The sequence below is a fragment of the Mytilus edulis genome, chromosome 8 (genome assembly GCF_963676685.1).
Source record: "Mytilus edulis chromosome 8, xbMytEdul2.2, whole genome shotgun sequence".
Classification (NCBI taxonomy): domain Eukaryota; kingdom Metazoa; phylum Mollusca; class Bivalvia; order Mytilida; family Mytilidae; genus Mytilus; species Mytilus edulis.
This window is the reverse complement of record NC_092351.1, coordinates 77434447-77459561: the sequence shown is the minus strand read 5'-3', so window position 1 is coordinate 77459561 and position 25115 is coordinate 77434447. Positions and strand designations below refer to the sequence as shown.

The window sequence follows — 25115 nt, the reverse complement described above, 5'->3', positions numbered from 1 at the left end:
ATTTTCATTTTGTTATTTTGAGCGTAGCAAATTTTGAATCAAGGAAGTATCTGTGTTTTGATTTTTTTCTGATTTTTCTGTAAGAGAAGAAGACAATGTATTTGCTTTGACATTTTCTTAGGTTAAACAGTGCAACATTTTAATAGTGAAGAGTAGGGGAGGGATCGGTTTTTAGTCTTTTAGGGGCGGGATCGGTTTTTAGTCTTTTAGGGGCATTTTTTTCATCTGACTACTCTATATTTACGATATTTTGTAGTGTTATCTCCTCCGACCTGGTGGTATCATATCTTAACCTATCGTACGTCCCGAAATCCTAAATATATATCAAGAAAAGTCCAATTTAATAAGTGTCGTTGCATGTAGGATAATTGTCCGAAGTTCCACGACTATTATTTAAATATGTCAAAATAAAGGATCCCTAAAACGTGTCTTACGTATGATTCGTCAAGCATACGTACCTTTCGTCAATTTGTAAGAAAGCTCTATCAAGATCTTTCTACGCTCATCACGTTTACACTATGACCAAATCACGATTTATGCGATTGCAACACGATAGCACCACGTTTCTACTGCGATTATAGCACGTTCTTATACTACGTTTATATCGCAATCTTACTACGTTCTCAACAATAACGTCAACATCGTGTTCCATATCAATACTCTTCCATTCCTTCTACTTCTGATTTAAAATACGTCGATTTCTCCGAAACAATACAGGCATGCCACCAAAATCTACTAGAAAACGTGGGCGTGGTGGTAGGGGTAGATGTAGAGTCAGAGGGAGCTTTGATAGTAATGAATCCTGATCCAGCAGAGATACATGTATAACCGACCATTCAACCTAAATTACAACCTATTGGCATCCGATACAGTTTTTCGATATAATGTCATTTATATAGTTTTATCATTTTTGATATGAGGAAGGGGCTGCCTTAAATGCCAGCTTAATACCAAGACTGTGTCCTATAAATTGATTAATTGTTGGTTGCTCAATGTCCAGTGGCAAATATTGCATGCACAAATTTTGACGGGACGTATTATGGTATTCAAATGTCCGACTTCCGTCTGTCCGTCGTAAACATGGTACAGTATAATGTCATGGTTGGTTTTTTTCGTGATGGTCAAGCGAGTTATAAAATAAAACACAAAATAGAACATAAGTCACCGTGCTCGTTTTCGAGAAAATTGAGGCTGTAAATTGGGGATTTGTGCAATTTTGTAAAAAATGTAGGCAATGTTATAAAATTTTTGGAGCATATATTCTGCGTCGTAAATTATTAAGATCGGGTTCAATTTGAAGCTGTGATAAGTGACAATAAGTACAATTTATTATGATGTTATCGGCAAATCAGCTACAAGTATTGCCTTTAATGAAAATTCATATCAATTTTAAATACTTTCTAAATAAAATAGCTTTGAGAATTGTGTAAAAAGCGGTCGTTGTTCAGTCGTCAATGAATCATTCAACGTGCGTGTATCGTGCGTGCGTGTATCGTGCGTGTATCGTGTATTTATCATTCATCGTGCATCGTGCGTGTATCGTGCGTTTATCATTCATCATTCATTTTGCGTTAATCCTCCGTGTAACGCTCATCGCTCATCGTGCGTGTATCGTGTATCGTGCGTGTACCGTGAGTGTATCGTGCATTCACCGTGCGTGTATCGTGCATTCACCGTGCGTGTATCGTGCGTGCGTGTATCGTGCGTGTGGTCAGTTTGAATTTTAGAAGGTCTGTAAAAAAAATAATCCCTACACGAATGACTATACAATTATTCAAGCCTTGCTTGAACATGCGGACCAGATGCTCAAAGTGGTATTTTTTATTCCTATGTTAATTATAAAATCATATTTGATTGGATTCTTACGGCTTTTATACTTGTGTGTTATACTTTGCGTTTACCCAAAAAGGAAAGCAGGAAGAATTAGATAAAGCCCGTTTCCAATTTAACGTCATTTTTCTGTTACACTAAATGGTAGCAATATCTGACGTTGCGTCATTACGTTTTTAATTACGGAAAATTACACGATATTTTAGTAAACGCTAGCAGTGATGACACATATGTGTCAGGCATGGTGTAGCCTGTTAGAGAAAATGGACAAGTTGTCATAATTACATACAGACAGACAAAACCTGGAGAGATTTAATATTTTATGTGAAAATGACAATGAGAATGATGGTTGTAGTATGAACGTAGTCAGATCGTAAGAAATCCGTAATGAGGACGGCATGCGCGTGCTAGTATCATACTATGGTCTTAAACAGCATGGTGTAAACGTGATATAGTCGTAGTGGAAGCGTAGTTGGGTCGCGGTGAGAACGTGATGGTCGTAGTGAGGTCGTAATAACGTCGCTGTGAGATCGTAGTGGTCTCGACCTTTGAGATCTTATCACGACCTTAGTGTGCTCTTACTACGCTTCTACTACGACCTGATTTCGACACGACCGCACCACGATTGTTTTGAACATGTTCAAAGTTGGCTACGTTCTTCACGATCTTGAAGACCTCACCACGACCGTGATACGACCTTACTGCGATCGCACTACGATCGTCAAAATTTGCATTTTTTTCAGAGATCGTAGTGCGATCGTTGCCTAGTGGGACTGTGGTATTAAACTTTATTAGTTCACTAGAGCCACATGAGCTTAACAAAAAATATTACAACGTAGCCCACATGTTTACATATGTCCTTGGTAACTGGACTTAAAGTAGCAAAAAGGAGGGCCTGAAAGTGCAGAGTGTACAAATTAGTCCAAATTATGTCTAATAAAAAGAAAATAATATATTCAGACATTTAAAACTTTTTTTCAGTTTAAAAACACAAATAAAAACTGTGTTCAACAGTAAACTTTCTTTAAAAAAATATGAATAATTTGAAAAAACACATTGCACAAATTTAAACTACATTTTATATATATAAAACAGAATTTACAAATAATTTTAACATGTTTATCTTTTAAAACATAAAAGTTATGTATTTCTGTCGAAAGGAAAAATACGTCCACAAATCCGAATTTTGAGCAAATATACAAAATTTCGACCTTATTTTACTAAAAAAAAAAGTAGCACATGAAGGTATATTTTATTACATATTTGATTTAATCACGCAAAAAGTAGCCTATATGCAAATTGTCAGCAAACTGTCGATATGGATTCTATTATATACTAGAAAAAAATAATGGTTGGAAGAAATTGCTGTGTAAGTGATATTTTGTCTTGATACTTTTTTAACTTAATTAAGATAAACAAATACGCCTTAAAGCTCAGACTATTATCTTTTTGAAATAATCTGAAACTATTTTAAATATTGTCAATATTTTACTGGTATATATATTTGACCGAAAAGGACATCTTTTCTTTAGAAATTGTATATAAAAGATATTGCAGAGTTCTTAAAATCTGTTTATTCCGTTGGTCCTGGAAGACAAATCTACTAGTAGTCGTCAAAACATTAGTACCACCACTTTCTAAGAACCATAATCGTACAAATGTATATGTTTCAAGGTATAAGTGTGCAAGGTAATGGCGTTTTTCAGACTGTTTATGACTAAATCCGTTTGTTGTGTAATGCTTGACAGAGGAGGATTTAGGGGCGGGGTTGATAATATACTGAAGCATGATTAGAGCGAGTATCCTCTTGCACATAAAACATAAGATGCAGGCAAATCCTGATAAATTCCAAGTTATTGCTGTAGGGAAAAGAACCTTTGCAAAAAATCCATCTATACAAATTCAGCAAAATATTTTATCATGTGAAGAAACAGTAAAGTTACTTGGAATTGATATTGATTACCAACTAAAATTTGATGCACATATACATGTAAGTAACTTGTGTAGAAAGGCATCACAACAGCTGAATGTTCTCAAGAGAATTGGATCATTTTTAAACAGATTAAATAAACTTACAATTTTTCATACTTTTATTTTGAGTAATTTTAATTTTTGCCCTTTGGCTTGGCATTTTTGTACAGAGAAAAATTCTAAAAAACTTGAAAAAATACAAGAGAGAGCATTACGATTTGTATACGACGACTATTTATCATCCTCTGAAACTCTTCTTGAGAACGCAAAGGTTCCAACCCTACAAGTAAGACGCATCAGGACAATGGCACTTGAGACTTATAAAATTTTAAATAATTTGGCTCCTGTATGTTTACAAAATTTAATAAAAATTAAACACACTAAATATTCTTTTAGATACAGCAATATTTTGGATGTACCACAGGTAAGAACTACCTCATATGGAAAAAAATCTTTTAGTTTTGCTGCTGCTACTTTATGGAATAGCTTACCTGACCACTTCAGGACTGTTAACAGCTTCTCACATTTTAAGAGTCTTGTACAGTCCTGGAGTGGAACAGAATGTTTTTGCTCTGCCTGTAGATAACTTTGTGTTACAATATTTATGCTTTTCATGTTGCATTAACAGCCTGCGTTGCAACTGAAATTTTGTTTTTTACCTTTTGAAATTTGAAAGATTTGAAATTTTTTACTTTATAATTCATAAATTATTTAAAAATTAATTTTTAAACAGAAAATTTTTAAAAATTTTAGTGCTTCATATATATGTTTTGGTATTTTGCAAGATACATGTATTATCTATTTGCTTAGAGTTAATTTTTGGTGCTGCTTCTTATTATTTATTGCATGCTGCATGTCTTGTTTTATTTGTTATTGCATATGTTTTTATATTCGGTGAAAAGCTCATTAGAGCTTATGTTTGTATTGTTTGTCAATATGCAGAATCCAAATAAAGTTTTACTTACTTACTTACTTACTTACTTCACAAACCCCGGTCCCTTATGAACATTTCTTGATCCGCCAGTGGTTGATACTTTAATCTGGAAGAGTATGATGTATATGCTGGTTTTAATTGGCTTTTAAATAGTGTGCTAGTACTAATAGTTTTCAGTTACTACAAATACTCTTATTTTGGTGCTTCGCGTTTATAATCTTTAGTAAATGTTAGTTGTTTTTGTGTCTCGTATCGATCGTTTGGGTCAATCCAATTGCAACGGACTTTTAAACGTTGTTTTGATGTTATACTATTACAACACTGACTGTCTAAGTTTTGGGGTTGAACGCTCACACACATGTTGAATCCTGTCACATTATCATGAGCATGTAGTTGAGTGGTTATTGTTTGTTCATATCTGTCGACTCATATTTGAAGTTTTTAGAATGGGTTTGTTATATATCGCTAGGCCGTTACTTTATTTCGTCTTAATTGTTTCACATTTTTGTCGTTGCCTTTTAAAACTGATATACAGTATTGGATATTTGTCATTTTTTAAGGCCGCACGGTTGGTTATAATTGATAATACTACTGCATTGAACTTCAGTTGATAGTTGCCAAATTAGCAGTCATACCACATCTTCTTACTTGTTATGATATTGTATACATGACTTTTAATTTCGGGTCTTGTCTAAACATTTATGAAATATTAGTCGCTTGAAGTTAAAAACAAACAACTAACAATTAATCAATTTAAACTCGTGTTCAATAAGGAGAAAATCATTTGATTTGTTGGGTTAAAAGGGGGAGGTGGCAGGAGTATTTTGAATATGAATATGGTGGGCTGGTCGGTGCATTACGTTTGCGCGCATTACCATTACATTTGCGCGCAAAAATCATTACGTTTGCGCGTAGCTTTTGCTTACATTTGCGCGCATTTTTTTGACAGGTAAACTCAGGTAAATACAGGTCATAATACTTTATTATTTATTAATTTGTTCAAATATTTACAAGTATCAGTACCCCCTTCCGTTAGTCTAAGTCTCCTAAGGCACCTATTTTGAAAGAATTCAATCAATAATATTTTAGGGAAAATACAGGTCATAATACTTATTTATTTATCAATTTGTTCAATTATCTACAATTATCAGTACCCCTTCAGTTAGTCTAAGTCTTTTCTTAGGCAGGGAAAAAGGAGATAAAGCCTGATATTTTTTTCGATTTTCATATACAATTTAACAAGTCAAAGGTGTAGACAAAAGATTAAGAAATCTGTGACATAGCCCATTTATCATAACTTGAACTTAAGATATATATAACGGGATTTTAAATTGATTTTAGAATTCAATATGAACAATATATAATCAAGTGAGAAAAAAATAAATAAATGGGGTTTGCCACATCTCTGGAGTAGCAACTCTCAAATACTTTTTTATTTAACAAATAATACCTGTAAGACTATTTCATAGACAATAACTGTTTAGTGTCTTTAAATATCAGCTGTATTTGTACGAGGCTAGGAAACAAGGTGTATGCGAGCTTTTAGCGAGCTACTACACCTGTTTCGAGCCGAGTACAAATACAGCTGATATTTAAAGACACTAAACAGTTATTGTCTTTATCCTGCAATTAATTCTGTATATTGTTTGTGTTTTGAAAGACACAAAAACTAACATATTTAGCATTTATTTTCGATTTGTAATCCCTTGAGGCCCGCGTAGTAATATCAAAATCACACATTACGCTGAAGACGGGTTCGCAAAAAAAGAATCTAGAATGGTCAACAATAATACATCGCTCAAGGTGACTAATTATCTATTTATCATAACAACTAATTTCAACAGTAAAAACAAATAACAAAACATTGTCAATTTTGAAACAGAATTGTACGAGTTGTCCTACGCTTCAGACTTGACATTCACTAAACATGCATGCTGAAATTGACATGGTTGATTTTGTAACACAATCACACACATTCAAGTTTTGAAATCGACAATTGTCATCGTCATTGGAATGCAACTGGAATACACATTCTGAGGTCACACAGGTTCAAACAATACTCAGTCCGGCAGTGGGCGGAGCTTTAAAGCGATATCTGTATAGTATACAGATATAGCATAGCGATATCTGTAGGGCTGTATCTGTATAGTAGGACACCCAATTGCAGGATAAAATAGTTTATTTTACAATGTTATGTAAAATACTGTATGTTGTATCAATCATATATGTTATGTGTATATGCCCCCCTGGGGACCTAATTTGGAAAATAAAATTGATCTTATCTTATCTTATCTATCTTATCTTATAATTTGAATTAACAAACTATTTTCAAGATTAATAATTGATAGTCATATTTATTATTAAAATACCAATAAAGTATAGTCAATTATAATTTAATCATTGTGTTAATATATATGAATTATTATTTTTACCTGAGATTACCTGTAAAATGAATGCGCGCAAATGTAACCAAAAGCTGCGCGCAAACGTAAAATATTTTAATCCCCAAATGCGCGCAAACGTAGTGCGCCCGGGCTGGTAAGAGCTGGAAAAAATAGTCATGATTAGCGACAAGTTAAATCCATAGGCGGATCCAAGGGGGGGGCCTGGGGGGCCTGGCCCCCCTTTCGTGGGAAAAATTTGGTTGATTATATAGGGAATCATTGAAGCATGACTTGAGCGGGCCCCCCTTAGGAAAAGTTCTGGATCCGCCACTGAAATCTTTAACATGAATAAAAAATTTCGCAAAAGATCCTCCTGCTGGCCCCATTCCCATCCTTAGAATAACAAAAGGTCGTACCCTTACTGTAATTGTCCGTGTGTGTTTATTATTTATCCAGCTAGTTGTCCCTACAGTGTCCTACTAAGGGGACGACTATTTGATATTCTTGAGAGGAGGATTTTGAAAATAAATAACTAAGCCTTGATAATCACAAAAATCAAAGGTTTGTTCTGTGGTAGTTTGAAAATAAATAACCTGACACACAATTTATTGAAAAAATAGGTCTATTCGAAAGTATTAGATGGCACCAGATATTCATAATTTTTTTTCCAAACAAAAATCGGGAAACACTTCCGTAAACTTTACATAATGAATTATAAATATTATTTAAATATACTTGAAATGTGTGAAAATGGGTTTCATTTTTAAAGTTGAGATATATTGTGGTAGAAATACGCGTTGGTAAATATTGGGTACGAGTTTGCGAAGGTACGAGTTGACATGGCTCCACAGCTATTTTATTCTAGATTTGTAAAACTTTTGACTTGTCAAACTTTTTGATTTGTAACTTGACTGTGTATTTTTCTTTAGAAACGCAACTTCTCTTTGGCTGGCAGCGGTTACTATTACACAGACGCGATCTCACAAAAAGTGACTAAAACAAAGTGACTACATTTAAAAAATTAAGAAACGTAGAAATTCATGAAACTATTGGAGAAAATACGTTTACAATTTAAGAAATTATGTTTACACATGTATCAAGAAATTACATTTCACAAATCAAGAAATGTAGAAAAAATACATGTTACAAATTAAGAAATGACATTTTACAAATTAAGAAATTGCATATATGTAATACGAATAAGACATTGCATGCCATTTCACAAATTAAGAATTGTATAATTTTGGCGGATATTCCCTTCCATAGTTTTGCACCCAACTAAAATACCCCAAGTTTGAACGCCTTATTTGATTTCAGGACCGCCATACTCAAATGTGAAATACTTTGATATATTTCGTAACTTTTTACCTTAAAGAATCCTGGTCCTGAGTAGATTTAGAAGTTGTCGTCAGCAAAAGATTAAAACACCGTTCATTGCGGGCTTCCGTTGTCGTTGATTTCTATATTTTGTGCAATGTCAATTTCATCATGGAAAACTTTCTCTACCATCAGAGGTTCATCAAGGGATAATACTAAATTTGATATTTATGCTAATAATATATGATAGTTACGATTTAAAAATCAATGTTTTAATTTAAGTTGCAGTATAAAAACAATATTAGGTCAATGTCATAAAGATATAAACTTTTTGGTATTCCGAATAAAACTGGGGAAGGGAAGGGCGCAGTAAAATCTCGTCCTTCCCCAGTTTCTCAGTCTCAGTAATATTTTTTGTATGAGGCTGAGAAACTGGGGAAGGACGAGGTTCTCCTGAGCCCTTCCCCATTTTTGCGCCGAGTACAAAAAAATATTTTTTTTTCTGACATTGACCTAATATTGTTTTTAAACTGCAACTTAAATTAATAAATTGATAGCTATTCAAATCGTAACACAAATGTCAAACTTATTTTCATCCCTTAATGGACCCCTGATTGTGGAGAAATTGTTCCATGATGAAATTGACATCGTACACAATACGGCTGTGTAACTATATTTTATATGAAATAAAAAGAACTATTTGCAGTATAATAAAACATTATATATTTTTCTGACATTGACCTGATATTGTATGTTTAGAAGTACTTAAAGATGACAAAAAGTTTAGTATTGAAAATGACTAAAATTTTCAGTACTGAAAAATGACTGAAATTTTCAGTACTGAAAAATGACTGAAATTTTCAGTACTGAAAAATGACTGAAATTTTCAGTACTGAAAAAAGACTGAAATTTTCAGTACTGAAAAAAGACTGAAATTTTCAGTACTGTAAACAACTTTTTCCCAACATTACTGAAAATGATATAAAAATTAATGTACTGAATAGTGATGTTTCCTAAAAGTACTGTTTATATAGCAGCATTTAATGTACTGATTAGTGATGTTTCCTAAAAGTACTGTTGATATAGTGGCATTTAATGTACTGATTATTGATGTTTTCTAAAAGTACTGTTTATATAGTGGCATTTAATGTACTGATTAGTGATGTTTCCTAAAAGTACTGTTTATATAGCGGCATTTAATGTACATGTAAATGCTAGTCAAATTGTTGGTAGTGTATGCAGAAATCACGCATGTATCACAGGTGTTTTTCCTTACACATGTGATTCACATGTGAAACGCATGATCACATGTGTATATCATGCGTATCACATTCGTTTTTCACACATGTGTCACATGCGTGGCATGAAACGTCTCTTTCACATGCGTGCGACACACATGTGAAACGCATGTGTCACGCATGTTCACATGTGTGGCATTTTTACCAGTGTATACAAGTCTGATAATACATTGAGAAGTTATTGAACTTTATTTGTTTATAGGCTGACAACATATTTACTACTACGTATTGCGCAACAGCACAGTGTATTGCACAACAGCAAGAAATCTTTAATTGCATATAAATTCAATTTATATAACCATTTCAAGTTTTTTGACTAAATTTATTCAGAAACCTATAGTATGTCAAATATTCAATTACAATCCACATTTAGACCTGTATCAAGTTTGAATATTGTGTCCATTTTTGCCCCAACTGTTCAGGGTAAGATTTTTGCGGGTGTATCCAGCTGCGCTCAGCCAAGCAGTTTATTTATGTATATGTTCCAGACCGTATGAGTATTTGGACCGTACTCGTACGGTCTGAACCGTATGCCGCATACGGTCGGACTGTACACGTACAGTCTAGCTGGCTTATTTAAAGATGTTGGTCAAGTTTATTAGATACAAATGTATATTACAGATCAAACTGATTGAAATCTCTAACTTAAAAATATTGATTGTTAATGAAATAAAAACTTAATATTTTAACAACTAAATATTTAAAGAAGTCATGTTAATTTAATCTGTTAGGCTCTTGCATTTAGAATGTCAGTAATACATGATATTTAAGTATGCTCCCTGCAATTGAAGTTATCGGAAGAAAACATAACGTTACAAGAAACGATTTTAGAAAATATAAGATTTTTAAAATTGTCAACGATACTGGACAAAAACTATATAAAAATATAAAATGAGAGCATATAACAAAAACGTGTCAAACACTTATGAAAAGAAAAAAACAGGTTGCTTTGTTACTTTGATAATACCAGTTTTTGATTGGATCTTTGCCGATTTTTATTTAGGGTTGGTGATATATTTCACTTTATTCATCAAATTGTAATTATATGCATTTGTAAATTCAATAAATATTTGAGATAAATGTTTGTCTAATACTAACCCATATGGTGCAAATTCATATATGGTCTAGTTCGTCCTAGACCGTATGAGTATACTGGTATGGTCGGACCGTACGAGTATAACTCAACGGTCCGGACTATACGTGTACGGTCCAAATACTCATATGGTCTGAAACATATATGTATGACTCAAATCTATGGCGGGTTCCAAATCTATGGCATATTCCTAATCTATGGTAAATATGACGTTACAAACGCCAAACAACTCAAATCTATGGCAGATTTTTGTTTTCTCCAAATCTATTGCAGATCTGTGGGAGAGAGAAACATAATTATAACGTCACAATGAATAACGCCATATTACATCTTCGCCGCCGCTAACGATGGCGGAACCCATAGATTTGAGCATCATTCAAGATGAAGTTATTTTCCGGACAAAAAAATGCCGGTGGTTTAAAGGAAGATGTGACCTACTATTCCGAAGAGGGACAAGATGTGTTGTACCGGTCGATGCCCGTGATAAGGGCACCGCTTTTTTCAGTATTGCATATTTTTGAAAAAGGAGTTTTGGTAGTAGTCGTCTACGATCTACGGCTGGCAAAGTTTATAAATTGAAAGATCAAATTACCGGAAACAATTTTGATTTAAATCCACATCAAATAAAAAAAGATGATTTCACGATATTGCTGAAATCAATATTATTTGAAAATTCAAACTGAGTATTTTTATTTGTTACTTTTTACATATTTTTAAATAAAAAGCGGCCTTCTTGTTTGTTAAGGACTTATTAGTTGGTTTAGTGAATTGGTTAAACAGATACCATGCACAGATTAAAAAATGTTTATTTTTTACAGAGCACATCATTTCATCTTGAAGTCTGTATTAAGGTTTATGAATTTATAATTTATTACTTTTTTTGTTGACCATTATGGAATGTTTATTTCACAAATGTTTATAGACATGTTCCCGTTGTCGTATATTTCCTCTTTCTTAAGACAAGGCATTGGTCGAAAATGTACTGCATTATTTTTTTCCCATTTGCAAAAAATTGCCATAGATTTTGAAACAATACAAATCCGCCATAGATTAGGAAACTACAAAACTTGCCATAGATTAGGATTTTAAAAAATCTGCCATAGATTTGGGATGGCATGACGTCACATTAACCATAGATTAAGAATCTGCCATAGATTTGGAACCCACCATAGATGTGAGTCCTTCATATATACAACCACAATGAAATTATATGTGCCAGTTAAATACTTATTTGAAAAAAGGGATGTTTTGTATTTGATTTGTTTCTATTAAAACGTCAACGGGATAACATTTCAAGCATTTCGTTTTATTGAAAACATTTCTTTTTCAAAAATACAAGTTATAAACTATTCAAAACAGTTTCAATAAAAGGTATTATTCCACTGCGTGTTGATTTGATAGCGAAATCAACATTTGATTGGTTGAAACTCTCACACGTGACGTCGAACAAAACTTCATATTCCCCTCTGATGATCATATTCCCCTCTGACATGTCGGGATTAAATCATGCGACGTTACGCGCGGTTTATGTACATAACGTCTTAAAATTCTTATTTTCTAAAAAGCTTAAGCAAACATCATTATCGTCTTCAAATTTATTTTAGACGTTAAAAAAAAGACTAATCAAATAATTAATGTTTATCCATACTGTTTATCAATATGTATGTCGTCTTTAGTAATAAAAACAAGCAAACTAATATTTAAAGTTAAGATAGTATACAAAGCTTAGGCAGTGGAATAAAACATTCATTTCCCTTGGCCTCGGGAGAGAGGAAAATTTGATCACCCTCGAAAAATCATATTTTCCTCGGGCAGAGCCCTCGTGAAATATGAATATTATTGGGTGTACATTCTTCATCTCTCCCTCAGGCAAGGGAAATAAATGTATAATATTGTTCTCTGTATCAATTACAGTTATAGTATGGTTAATTGTGTGTATGCAGCTTTTTATTAAATGTATACCTAGATTACTATTTTAGGATTTGAACTTTCCTGATGAAGGTTAATCCATAAAAGGGCTCCGAACATAGCAAAGGTCCAATTTGGCCTTGTATTTCAACCTTTCCATAAAACAGGCCACAGTTTTGCTTTTTTTTAAATAATACAATTTTAAAATAGTTCAATGCTGAATAAAATAAGTTTCAACAAAAAAACAAAACAATATAGCTTCAAAATTAAGACACCAGTAGTCAAAGTTGAAATCTCGTAAATCGATCAGACAGTGATAACAAAAAAGTAGAATACGAAACCGAGTATATCGCATTAACACAAAAGGGGGCATGTCGACATAATAAATATTTCATTTTGTGTATGCATCAACCGCAATCCAAATGCAGTTGAATTTTTATTTGTTGTTATACCCTGAAATTTTAAAATTGATTGGACCTTAAGGCTTAAAACATCATTGGCTACAATGGAATAGAAAATAGCGAGCCAGTGTACCGAATAGTGTTATTGCATAGTCATAATTTGCATGGTAATAAAATGAAAGCCCTAAAATATGATAATTTCATTGAAAATATTTGACTGACATATTACTACACTAAAGGTCTCATTTCATTAATTAACTTTTGTAACTTTTGTAACAATTCAAAAGGCTTTACTATGAATACAGAAGTGTTTTAATCATAATATTGAACTTCTATATCTCATTAAAATAAGTCGAACCTAAGAATGGCTTGTTTTGAATATATATATATATATTGGCAGCTAAATTCAAGTGCAACATACACATTGAGCTGCAAAAGTTTCTTATCATCTACATCCGATTTCACCTGGATAGATACAATTCATAACGTTTTAAATTTACTGTTTGCAATTCACGCTTGATAAATCTAGTTGGTCTATCGAAATATTGCGTTTATTTTCATCATTTTGTTAATATTTTAATCATTTTTATATTTCATACTAAATAGTGTGTTAAAATTACATTGTTAGGCAATCTATAATTTTATTTGTGTAATTGAATTAATCTCGGAACTGATTAATCCACACTCCCATAGATTTGTTTGTCATGTGCTGCTATTTATAGGCACTTTTATATATTTGAAGGTTCATTCATTAAACACTGTTTTGAAACAAATATTGAATACAACTGAGACTGAAAATGAGGAATGTGTCGAGAGACAACAAACCGACTTAAGGGCAACAATCAGCAGTTTTCTGAAATATTAACCTCGCTCCCGCGCCCGATTAAATAAGTTAAATGTTAAACTTAGAAAAGAAGAATATTTAATAATTTGATAGAGTAAATCAAAGAGATATATACTTGTAGAAAATTACAAAATGGCACAGAGAACACCATGTAGCAAAGGAAACATTTCTATTTCATAGTGTGATTTTCAAACTGTGTGAATCAATAAGTTTTTATTCAGTCTAATAACTTATAAGATAATTGTGTATTCTTGAAACCTTTACAGACTATGAAAGATGGAAAATAATACCGTAATTCCCCAATTAGGCAACCATCAAATAATTGAAACGTTTACGAAATTGCAGGTTACATTTTGATCAGGGCGCATAATAACCTTAACAAGTTCATTCTGTTACGCACATTTCAACAACAAAAAAAGTATCGTCTGGGGTGTTTTGTTCAAACGAATGACCTGCCGTTCTGAAAGAAAATAGATCCATGTAGGTATGTATATACAATGTTGTTTATATGCAAGTAATGTTTATATTACAAAATATTGTTAATAAAGCTAAAATTTGAACATTATATTTTAAATATTAAACCAGTAAAGCATATTAGTTGGTTTCTATTCATAGGAATGCTTTTTTTTAAAGCAATAGTCATATCAAACTATAGAAAGATTCAAATATTAGTTCATTAAGAAGACTAAAATGAAATAGGTATATAGTACCTACATCCGATCCGGTATCCACTAAATTTTTATAGTTAACTATAAAGTTAGATATGAATATATAAACTGTTAATATAGAATTTGAAAGAGTACCTTTTTTGGCCTATGAATTAGCCTCTTTCTAACAAAATTTACTAGCTCAAAAGTACGAATGTCTGATAACAAAATAAAATATCTAGATGTATATAGACAGTGCTGGCCCTCTTGTTTTATAAACCAACAGTCTTGATACGGTAATGTTCTGTTAATTTATGGTTTAAAAAATGTTCAGTCATTCAAAACCCTTATGTATTTTCTACCAAGTGCAAAAATAGCCTAATTCGTTTTTGCGACAATGATGGAATTTTCTACCTTCAATTCTCTTTATTATTATATTGCATTGATCATTTTTTTCAATAACCACTAATGATTTAAAACATGTGTCTGGTAAACTAAATATAAACATGGTATTTTTTATAAGAATTACATCCTGTGAAAGGGTTTGCCTTCAATTTTATAGTATATAGATAGTATAAATAGTATCAAATTTCATAACTTTTATAGCGTATTGAAATAACTAATCCAGCTACGGCATAAATAGTTTCAATACTAAACAATGGTATATTTGAAAAAGAACTTGTATCATATATTTATTTTTAAATGCAAGTTGATGAAACAATTGCGAAATCTGCTGACATTTCCTTGGAATATGGCAAATATACTGTTACTTTCCTTAATGAAAAGTCTAGTTTTAATTTGTATGCGATAAATGAAAGTTCCTCAAACAATTCGATTTAATATCGATTTATAACCTTCTCTGATTATAACAAGTATCGTTTATAACAATTTGGAAAATGAAATGCACCATCCTATTTAATTACCAAATAAGCATCACATGCAACACACTTTCTAACATGAAAAGTACCATAACATCATGTAATAAATAAAAAAGGGACGAGAGATACCAGAGGGACAGTCAAACTCATAAATCGAAAATAAACTGACAACGCCATGGCTAAAAATGAAAAAGACAAACAGACAACCAATAGTTCACACGACACAACATATAAAACAACACGAACCCCAACAGAAACTAACATACTCCCAATCACTATATGACAATAAACATTTTTTTAGAAAGGTGGCATCAATCAAGGTTTACAAATTTGAAAGTTTTCCTTATCGATCTTTTCTCCAACTTGGATTATGATGACAAATTATCCTATCTATATCACCATGAGGACGCTACATGCGGGGTGTCGGCTATGTTTGACACAGGGTGGCAATTTCGAAGCGAAGAAAAACTGTCAAAGTAAGTTCAAGTATCAATTTTTTTTAGAACTCTAAGTACCATATAACGTATTGCACGGAAGGATCTGAAACATTATCTAGTTCCTGCAAGCAAAAGCAGCCGTTTTCAGTGCTCTGTTTTCTCAAACACCTCTCCCTAGTTTTCCGTGTTGCAGATATTGAGGCTTCATATGCAAATTTTTGGATAAAAAACTACTTAAGACGACTTCCACCCGTATCATTTATATGGAATTGAATTTCTATCAATGAATGTAACCAAATACTAGCTTTTTCCTAAAAACAATTGGTTTTAAAACTAGTTTTTCATCAAAATATAAAGTGCCGATCGGCGTGTCAGATTTTGTGTCTCAAGGGGAAGAGGCTTTTGATGAAAAAAGAATAGATTTGCATATAAATCGGTCTTTATCTAATACTTTTTAATTCAAACACATCTACTATGTTATTATAACACATTACAAACTGAAACTGGTTTTTTTTGGTGTTATGAGACATGTGCTTTTGATTTCATAAATAGTAAAAAATGACTCTAAATATTTTGTTTTGAAGCTAGAAAATGACATCTTTTTCTTTTCAGTCACTATCATGTTCAGAAAAAAGTCACGACTGTGGCTCAATGCACCAAACCATGAAGGAAAATCATATAGCAGACCTCCATATAAGATTTGGCCGAAGCCACCAACAGTCACACTCCATCATTTGCATTAAAGTTCTTCACCAGGTTCCTCTCAAAAGCACTCGTACATGCTGCAAAAATACTCACTCCAAAACGAATTCGATTACTCTCTCCAATGAAACTTCACCGGCATTTTTATCATCAATTGACAATACAGCTTCAAGGAGACATACAATGTAAAGACGATGACACTACTATTCTTAAGATTTTGAATCGCTGTTTTGAAATCGTTAAAAATAGTAGTGTCATCGTCTCTCTGTCTCATTGAATCTGTATTGCCATTTGAGAATAAAGATTTCGAAAAAAAGCGAGCAAATGCCGCTACAATGCAGCACTCGCGCCCGCCAAGTGGAAAGGGGTATATATAAGTTGCAATAAATTGTTTCCCAATCCATTAAAAATAAACATGTTTAGATTAAGAACTTTGATGCGAATGATGGAATCTATGATTTTCCCCCATGTTTCGGTGCATTCAGCCACAGTGGTGACTTTTTCTGATGAGTTAAGCCTTTTTCAACTGATTTTTATATTTCATTCTTATGTTGTTCTGTTATACCACTGTCCTATGTTACAGAGAGGGTTGGGATCCCGCTAACATGTTTAACCCCACCACATTCTGTATATATGTACCTGTCCCACGTAAGGAGCCTGTAATTAAGTGGATGTCGTTTGTCTATGCGTAAAATAAAGGCAACAATAGTATACCGCTGTTCAAACTCATAAATCCATGGACAAAAAACAAATTTTTTGGAGACAAATAAGGTCGTTAGTTTTTTCAAATCTATTCTTTGTTCATCAAAAGCCTCTACCCCTTGAGACACGAAATCTGACACCCGATCGACACTTTTAATTTGGATGAGAAACTAGTTTTTAAACCAGTTACTTTTACGTAAGAAGCTAGTGTTTGATCAACTTCCATGATAGAAATTCAATTCTATATAAATGATACGGGGGAAGTCGTCTAAAGTAGTTTTTGTATCCAGAAATTTGAATATGAAGTCTCAATATCTGCAACACGGAAAACTAGGGAGAGATGTTTGAGACAACCGAGCACTGAAAACGGCTGCCTCTGCTTGAAGGAAATAGATAATGTTTCAATTCCTTCCGTGCAATACGTTATATGGTACTCAGAGTTTTAAAAAATGAGATATTGATACCTGAACTTACTTTGATAGATTTTCTTCGCTTCGAAATTGCCACCCCGTGTCAAACATAGCCGACACCCTTCAAGTGGCGTTCTACACGGTGTATATGTGTTTTTGCATTATTCTTGCACCTTTTAAAACAATAATATATAAATAACACATAACTAAGAGGATGATAGAGCAGATTGTTACCCCGAAAAAATATTGTCAACCACGGCGAAGCCAAGGTTAACAAAATATTTTCCAGGGTTACCAATGGCTCTATCAGCCTCTCAGCTCTGTGTTAATTATACTGAATGTTCCATAATTATTGCCTTTTACAGATGAATGTTATTGAAAAGTATTTTCTATGATGTCACGTTCATAACAACGTTACGGGTATTATAAAAATCAACAGAAGTAAAGCAAGATGTTTTGTTTTTTTATTTTGGCAATCAAATATTAGAATCTGAGGGAAAATGTAGAAATTAGTCATTTTCTTTAATAACTTCATGTAAATAATGATTTTTGATAGGGTTAAACGAGAGGGTGACATTTAAAAAAAAAGTGTCACGCGCACAGCCATGTGATAGAGTAAATTAACACCCTCGTATTATCAAAAATATGGCATTTTAACGCAAATTATAATAAAATCTAATTGTTTCATTTGAGTGTTTAACTTTTTATCAAAACGTTGTGTCGTGGTAGTGTATTTACATCTAGTGTTAGAATCACGGACGGTTCAGACTAAAAAACAAGTATTAACTGCTTCTCCAATAAATCAGCGGTATTGAGTAGTAGCATCGTTATTTCTTAACTAAGATATAACACTTCAAAATCATTTCCTCTTAAGTGCTGTAATTATTTACCTTCACTCAAGGAATGCACACACCAGACAATACTACACTTTGCGACATATATATTGAAACCTTTGAATGTCAATTCAAATACGTACAGATTTAACTGATTGTATAAGCTTATATTTGTGTTTCCTTTTTCTTTTCTATAGAGTGGTTTGACAATGGCTTCACGTTCAAATGAAAACCTGAATAAGGTAAACAAAATGTCTTCATTATTATAATTAGGAGATGTGGTATGAATGTCAATTGCGAAAACTATCAATGAGTTTAACAATTTTATGACACAATTAGGCTTTTAAGATAGTCAAAAACTAGTGTAGTATTTTGGTACGAATGTTCTTTTTGTCAATTGTTCTAGACCGCTTATTATAGTAATGATTGGGTAAGAAAATCATCAACTAGGGAGTTAAATGTAATATTTTAAGTAAGCGTATACTTTTGCCTTTGAAAAATAATTTTAATACATTTTGCACACCAAACAGCATATGTGAATATATCCTGTATCTTGGTTGTACATGTTGTACCTTTGGTCTTATGTCAAGTTTGTAAACTAACACACTCGTTTAACAAATTATTTAAAATGTTTTCCGGTGTGGTAGATCAGATAGATGTATAAATATCAGCTACGAATCAGAATTTTGTATTAGCATAGCTTATTCTTTTATGTCTATTTACAAAAGGAACTATTTATATCGACACGACATAGTAATGTTCGGCAGATTGCTGACTGTTTGAGAAGAGGCGCAGATGTCAACTTTTGTGATTCAATGGTAAGAACCAGTGTTTGTTAATTTGCATCTGCAGGTTTGTCTTGCTTTGTAACGTATGTATCACTTTTACCTTAATTACCTTAATTTAGTCTAACTACTCGCAAGTATCCACTAGGGAAAATTAAAAAAAATATTGATTGATTATATACTGAAGATGTATAGCCGGCATGTGATGCACACAATTTTTAGACAGATTGAAACATTGTGAATGATAGGAATTGAAGTTTTCGAAAGGTAAAACAAGAGACTAATTAGACTTATGTAGACAAAACCGACTTCAGGTGTACCAACTTTTACGCTGGGTATCATTGATGTACTTTTACAACCACCACACTTACAAGAATATCAAAGATACGGTAATTTTCAGAAATTAAAGTTTCATAAAAAAATATGTGCTAATCAGACTATGAAGGGTTTTCTAATTCAGAAAAATGCCTGTATTGCTTATAAAATTTAAATGTGGGTATCTTTGTTAGTTTGTATATATACAGGGATGAGATCAAATCGAATTGACTGATAATTTTGAAAATATGATTTTTAATGCTTATCAATTTCATTTTTAGTTTTGAACTCCATTTAATGAAACTGATTGTCCCCGACATTGTTTTTGCTTTGGCACAAATCTTGGAAATTGTGTACTTATTGCTACAAACTTTGAGCTTTAGTTTTGTTTTCAAAATTCTTAGCTTTTTTCATCATTAGCCGTATTAACTCAAAATTTGTCGATTCGATAGAATGTGGATATAGCTCAGTAGTCTGAATGTTGTGCTGACATGGCAAATCATGATAATACTTTTTGGAAATTTGCTATTGACAACCTATTGAATTATTCAAGATGTTTATCCTCAGGCATAAACGGTCGCCTTTCCGTTTTGTGTTCATGTGTTTTTTTGAAATGCGATTCACTAGTCTAACTGTTTAACAGCGGCTCTAGTGAGTTTTGGGTAGACGATAATTGAATACTGAATATATGATTATCAGTAAAGTTTAAGTGATAGGCACAGGTTAATCCTGAGATTTTGAAATAGATGCATATAAGCTGTTATTTCATATACTCTACAGGGAGAGACATCACTTCATGTTGCAGTTACAAATGGAAACCAGAATGTAATTTCTGAATTAATCAACGGAGGTGCTGATCTAAATTTCGCTGGACGACTTGTGAGTAGTATATTCAGACTTCAAATTCCGTTAGGGGTCATGTGTTGTCCTTTTAAATGCCTTTTTTGTATAATATGAATGTAAAAACAAACCGTTCTTTACACACTAAATATATGAACATCGGGATTCTACGAATAAATATTAGTCGACAGTGAACAACAAAAATATACTAGTATTTATATATTCTGACATTGAACAAAATTGAGCTTTTCTCTGATTTTTTCTGACGTCTTTATACTTTTCAACAGCCGATCATACCAGAACCTCATTGGTAAGGCCATTAAAACCCCTCTGTGTCGTCTATTGAAAACAATTGGCTGTAGTATGTTATATATTTAGTCTTGGGTACATGATTTTTCTATTAATTGACATTACAAATGTATTTAGTTACTCTCAGATTTGAATTTTATGTCGTCAGTCTCTATTGTTGTTGCTTTAATTTTGCTTTGTTTTTATCTGAATAGTACAGCATTCGGAACTGATTTTATTAGTATGTGCTCATAGTGTGATGAGTCACTATTGTGTTAAGTAAGGGTATGATAGGGCGATCGTGTTTAACCATGTATATGTCTAGTCAAATCAGATGCCTGTAGTTAAGTGGTTTTTTGGTGTGTCAGCATGGTCCTATTTGGTTACCATTTACATTTATCTGTGGGGCCTAATTATAGCGCACAATTTCGTATGGGCTTGACTCTTTTCTTTAAACCAAAAGTAAACTACTGGGCCAAATATTACCAATTTGGCCACAATCATCATTAGGGTGTCTAGTTTTAAAATGTACCCATTGACCCTGTCTGCCAACAAGCCTGGCCTACATGATTTAAATAGAACATGGGGTGAATTTTAGTCTGCTCTGTGATCTTAAAGACGACTGAGAATGTAGAAAAATATGCTAGCAGCAAAATTGTTTAGAATAACCTGAATAACCAGATCTACATACTAGTATTGTCTATTATTTTTAAAACTACCACACTAGTTCTTACATGAGTTCTTGCGCTTAACTGGTGAATTTTTGCACTTTTTCATGATTGCATAATATCTGAAAAACTATAGTAAATTAATAATAAGTCTGAAGGTTCAAATCATCAGACGAATCATTATTGGAGTTGTCGAAATAGCAAAATATGATGATGACTTAAATGGCACTGTTGTGTTCTTTATTTCAAGTTCGAATAGATGCGTCCGTTATAGTCACCAAACCTTGAATTGTTTTGTGAGATGACATCATAAAGCGTCAGAGCAATCAAACAAATTAAAGGCACAAAACAAAATCGAAGTATACATGACATACTAATGACAAAAACCCGAAAAACAACGGAGCGACAAATACGAGACCGCGTATTACTACATAGAAAAAACACTAATTGAAATAAAACAGGAGGTGATATCGAGTTCTCAGGGAGGATATGTAAGTCTTTTCATACACAATATCTAATGTGGCGTTCACGTTGTCGATTATTGCTCCCGTTTGTGATCAGACAGCGATAACACTCGAAAAGTGAGAGAGTCGGATAACTATCCTCAATTATCTGGAATGTCCTATTATTGTCTAAACGCAGTCGTTTACGATTCTTACGGGTCAAGAATGGTCCGGATAGTTCGGCAAAGCACCCCGATAGGTGCGTCCCGTAACAGTCGGTGAAACTCAGCCGATTTTGTCTAGTCGGATTACAATTGTGACTATGTCGTAACAGATTCTGCTGCATCGGATCAAAATCCTAACAATGTTCTGTGTTTTCTTGACGGTGTCCTGTGGAACGTGAATAATCCGGAGAAAAGTTTTCATTGCTGGTTTTACAGCTGATTGAGTCCAGAATGCATCCAGATCTTGTCGATTGCGAACCGTCTTTGTCGAAACCGTTTCTTAACAGTCCCGTTATTAATACGAAATTCGTCAATGATACCCACGTTAGAGTCCCAACAATTACAGAATACAATACGACTGAGACCAGACAAAGACGTTTGCACTGCGGTTGAAAGGATTCCGTACGGACAGTACCTGATCATCCCGAATATGCCGAAAATTGTCTAACGGATAACTTTCGTCAGCATCGGTTCATTGTCTGGTCACTGTCTGATCTCTGTCGGATTACATTCGGTAGAATCGGGACGCAGTCGAGACAGACTCGGTCGAATTTTGCCATGCAAAATATACCAAATCGGATTGCGGACGGGATTATCGGGACTAAATTTGCTTTAAATCAGTTGAATATCGACGCTTCCTGAACAATATCTGATTGTTGTCCTGATAAAATTATTTTTTTTACAAATTTTAATTAAAGTTTGAATTTCCATCCACGATTCACAGGATCTTGATCAGACTTTTGATAAATTTTAATCGGGAATTGTCTTGTCAAGAACGGCAGTAAAGTCAGAAATGTGTGACCCCAGCTTTATGGAAAAAGTTCCTGATTCGGAAAGAAATGTTGACTTATGTTTGCCTATTTTACTTGTTTTATTCCAACGTAATTAGTGAGTCTTCCTTAGACGAAACTAACGTCTAGTGTACACCATTTTCATCCTTGTACTTTTTATGAGTTTATGTTGGACAGACATACATACATACATTAAGTTTTACGTTAAAGAAATTCAGATAAGAGGAGTTTTGTAATCTGGAAGTTCTTAATTACTTACATATGTTGTAATCCTATTTATAAGTTTACAGAAATAATTCCTTTTGATAAAAATTATAGAGACAAAAAAAACTGGCTTGTACTGCTTTATGTTAAATTGTTATGTAGCTAATCAAAATATTTTAATTGATGACTTGTTCATATCAATTAAGGTACTTTTTATCATGCAGCTTTTCCGAATATGTCACAAAACACTAAGTGCGAAAAATAGCATTCGCGAAATCGACGCCATTCAACCACTGTAACTGTATCGTAAAGCATATATATGATTTTTATTGTCGTTTTCTATTATTCAAGAAGGAGTTAATAAATAATTTATCAATCATTACAGGGTAAAACACCACTTCATTATGCAGCAAAGATTGGATCTGTAAACACAACTAAAGAATTAATTCAAAAAGGAGCAGACATACATTTAAAGGATAGTAATGTGGGTATTCTGTCGTATAAAGGCATACATATAATACGCATTCTTGAAGCACCCAATGGTGCTTGATAAAATGTGTTTGTACTCATATAATAAATTACAAATAAACATTTTAAATACTTACCAATATCTGTTAAACCGCTGGTCTTCATTATTAGGGTTTGGTATCTAGAATAATATAAAGCATACTAATCAGAAACCTTGTCATTGGGGTAGAATTCTACAAAACAACGTCAAGATTGTCAGATCACATAACAATCAATATTTTCTTACATTATAGGGGAAAACAAGTGCTTTATTTTAAATTACATTTTCAAAATTCCATTCAGCATTAGGCATGTGATAAATGCTGTATAAGTTTCTAGCAAAGTGGTATAAGTGCAACCAGATGGAAAAAAACATAGCCTGTGTTGCTCTGATTTTCTGTTTAGAACTAAGACTCTTAAGTAATCACCGAGGTTTGTTGTAATGATGCAAACAAACATTTGTTGTTTTGAACAACAATATTGAAGGAAAAGTGATACAATTATTTTGAAAGTACACATGATACATACTCTATTGAATAGATAAGATTGAATTTGGTACAATTATGTACTATTTATCTCGTAGCACTCTTCCATCTCAATATCTTAATATGATTAAACGACTCCACAAATCACAAATGAGATGTCAGCGTTAATTTTGTTATAGCTACGAAATTTTAGTGATATTGATCATAAAACATTAAACCGGTCATGATCTTAGTTTGTGAATTATGTTTGCAGTTTTCTTGACATGCATTGTGACGTGTCATCGTATTCATTTTATATTAGAAAACTATAGCAGTTATATTAGAAAAGGATCGCATTCATAAATTTTTGATATTAAAAAATCATCGCTATGATATAAGACAAATATCGCATTGATATAATAAAACATAGCAGTATCTTTGACTTATAGGTGATTTTGGCTTAGCAAACAATTGAATTCATCTCAAATGCATTCCACTGAATTTACTACATGATATTTATAGAATGTGTACATCTACAATTGAATAATCGTGCATTTATGTTGCATTTATTCAACAATTCAATTTTCTCGTTTAAATACACCTTGCTTGTTATTACATAAAATAATTCATGGGAATTATACACCAGACGTATGTCGTGTTAAATGTCACCATGTTTTAAGAAAAGAGTCTTTCTTTATACCGAGAAATCTGCCTTTCTTTGTAGAAATGCTAACATTCGTCTGAAATTTCCCACAATGCAACTCGTTGATATAAGACAATATCGCTCGTTGATATAAGAAAAGTTTTTATCGAATCGCTTCTTCCATAGACTGCTAATGAGAAAACTATCCGACAAGTTTACATATTCAATGAGTTTAAACTTCAATATTTCACTTATGATTTTATTTTATGTAATTTAAATTAAAACTTCAGATCTTATTATTTCATTACGTACAAAATATATTTTAGCTTTGAATGTGTTTCTTTTTATTTTCTC

The 25115-nt window shown here is 32.8% G+C and overlaps 1 protein-coding gene across 1 annotated transcript in view; it reads left to right on the top strand.

The window, feature by feature from the left end:
* Positions 1 to 25115, top strand: part of LOC139484365 (uncharacterized) — a 115315-nt gene that overhangs the window by 29857 nt on the left and 60343 nt on the right. The window contains exons 2-5 of the mRNA XM_071268102.1: positions 18787 to 18831; positions 19318 to 19407; positions 20470 to 20568; positions 23533 to 23631. Coding sequence (XP_071124203.1) covers positions 18799 to 18831; positions 19318 to 19407; positions 20470 to 20568; positions 23533 to 23631 — 321 coding nt within the window. The 5' untranslated portion in view covers positions 18787 to 18798. The remainder of the gene's footprint in view (positions 1 to 18786; positions 18832 to 19317; positions 19408 to 20469; positions 20569 to 23532; positions 23632 to 25115) is intronic.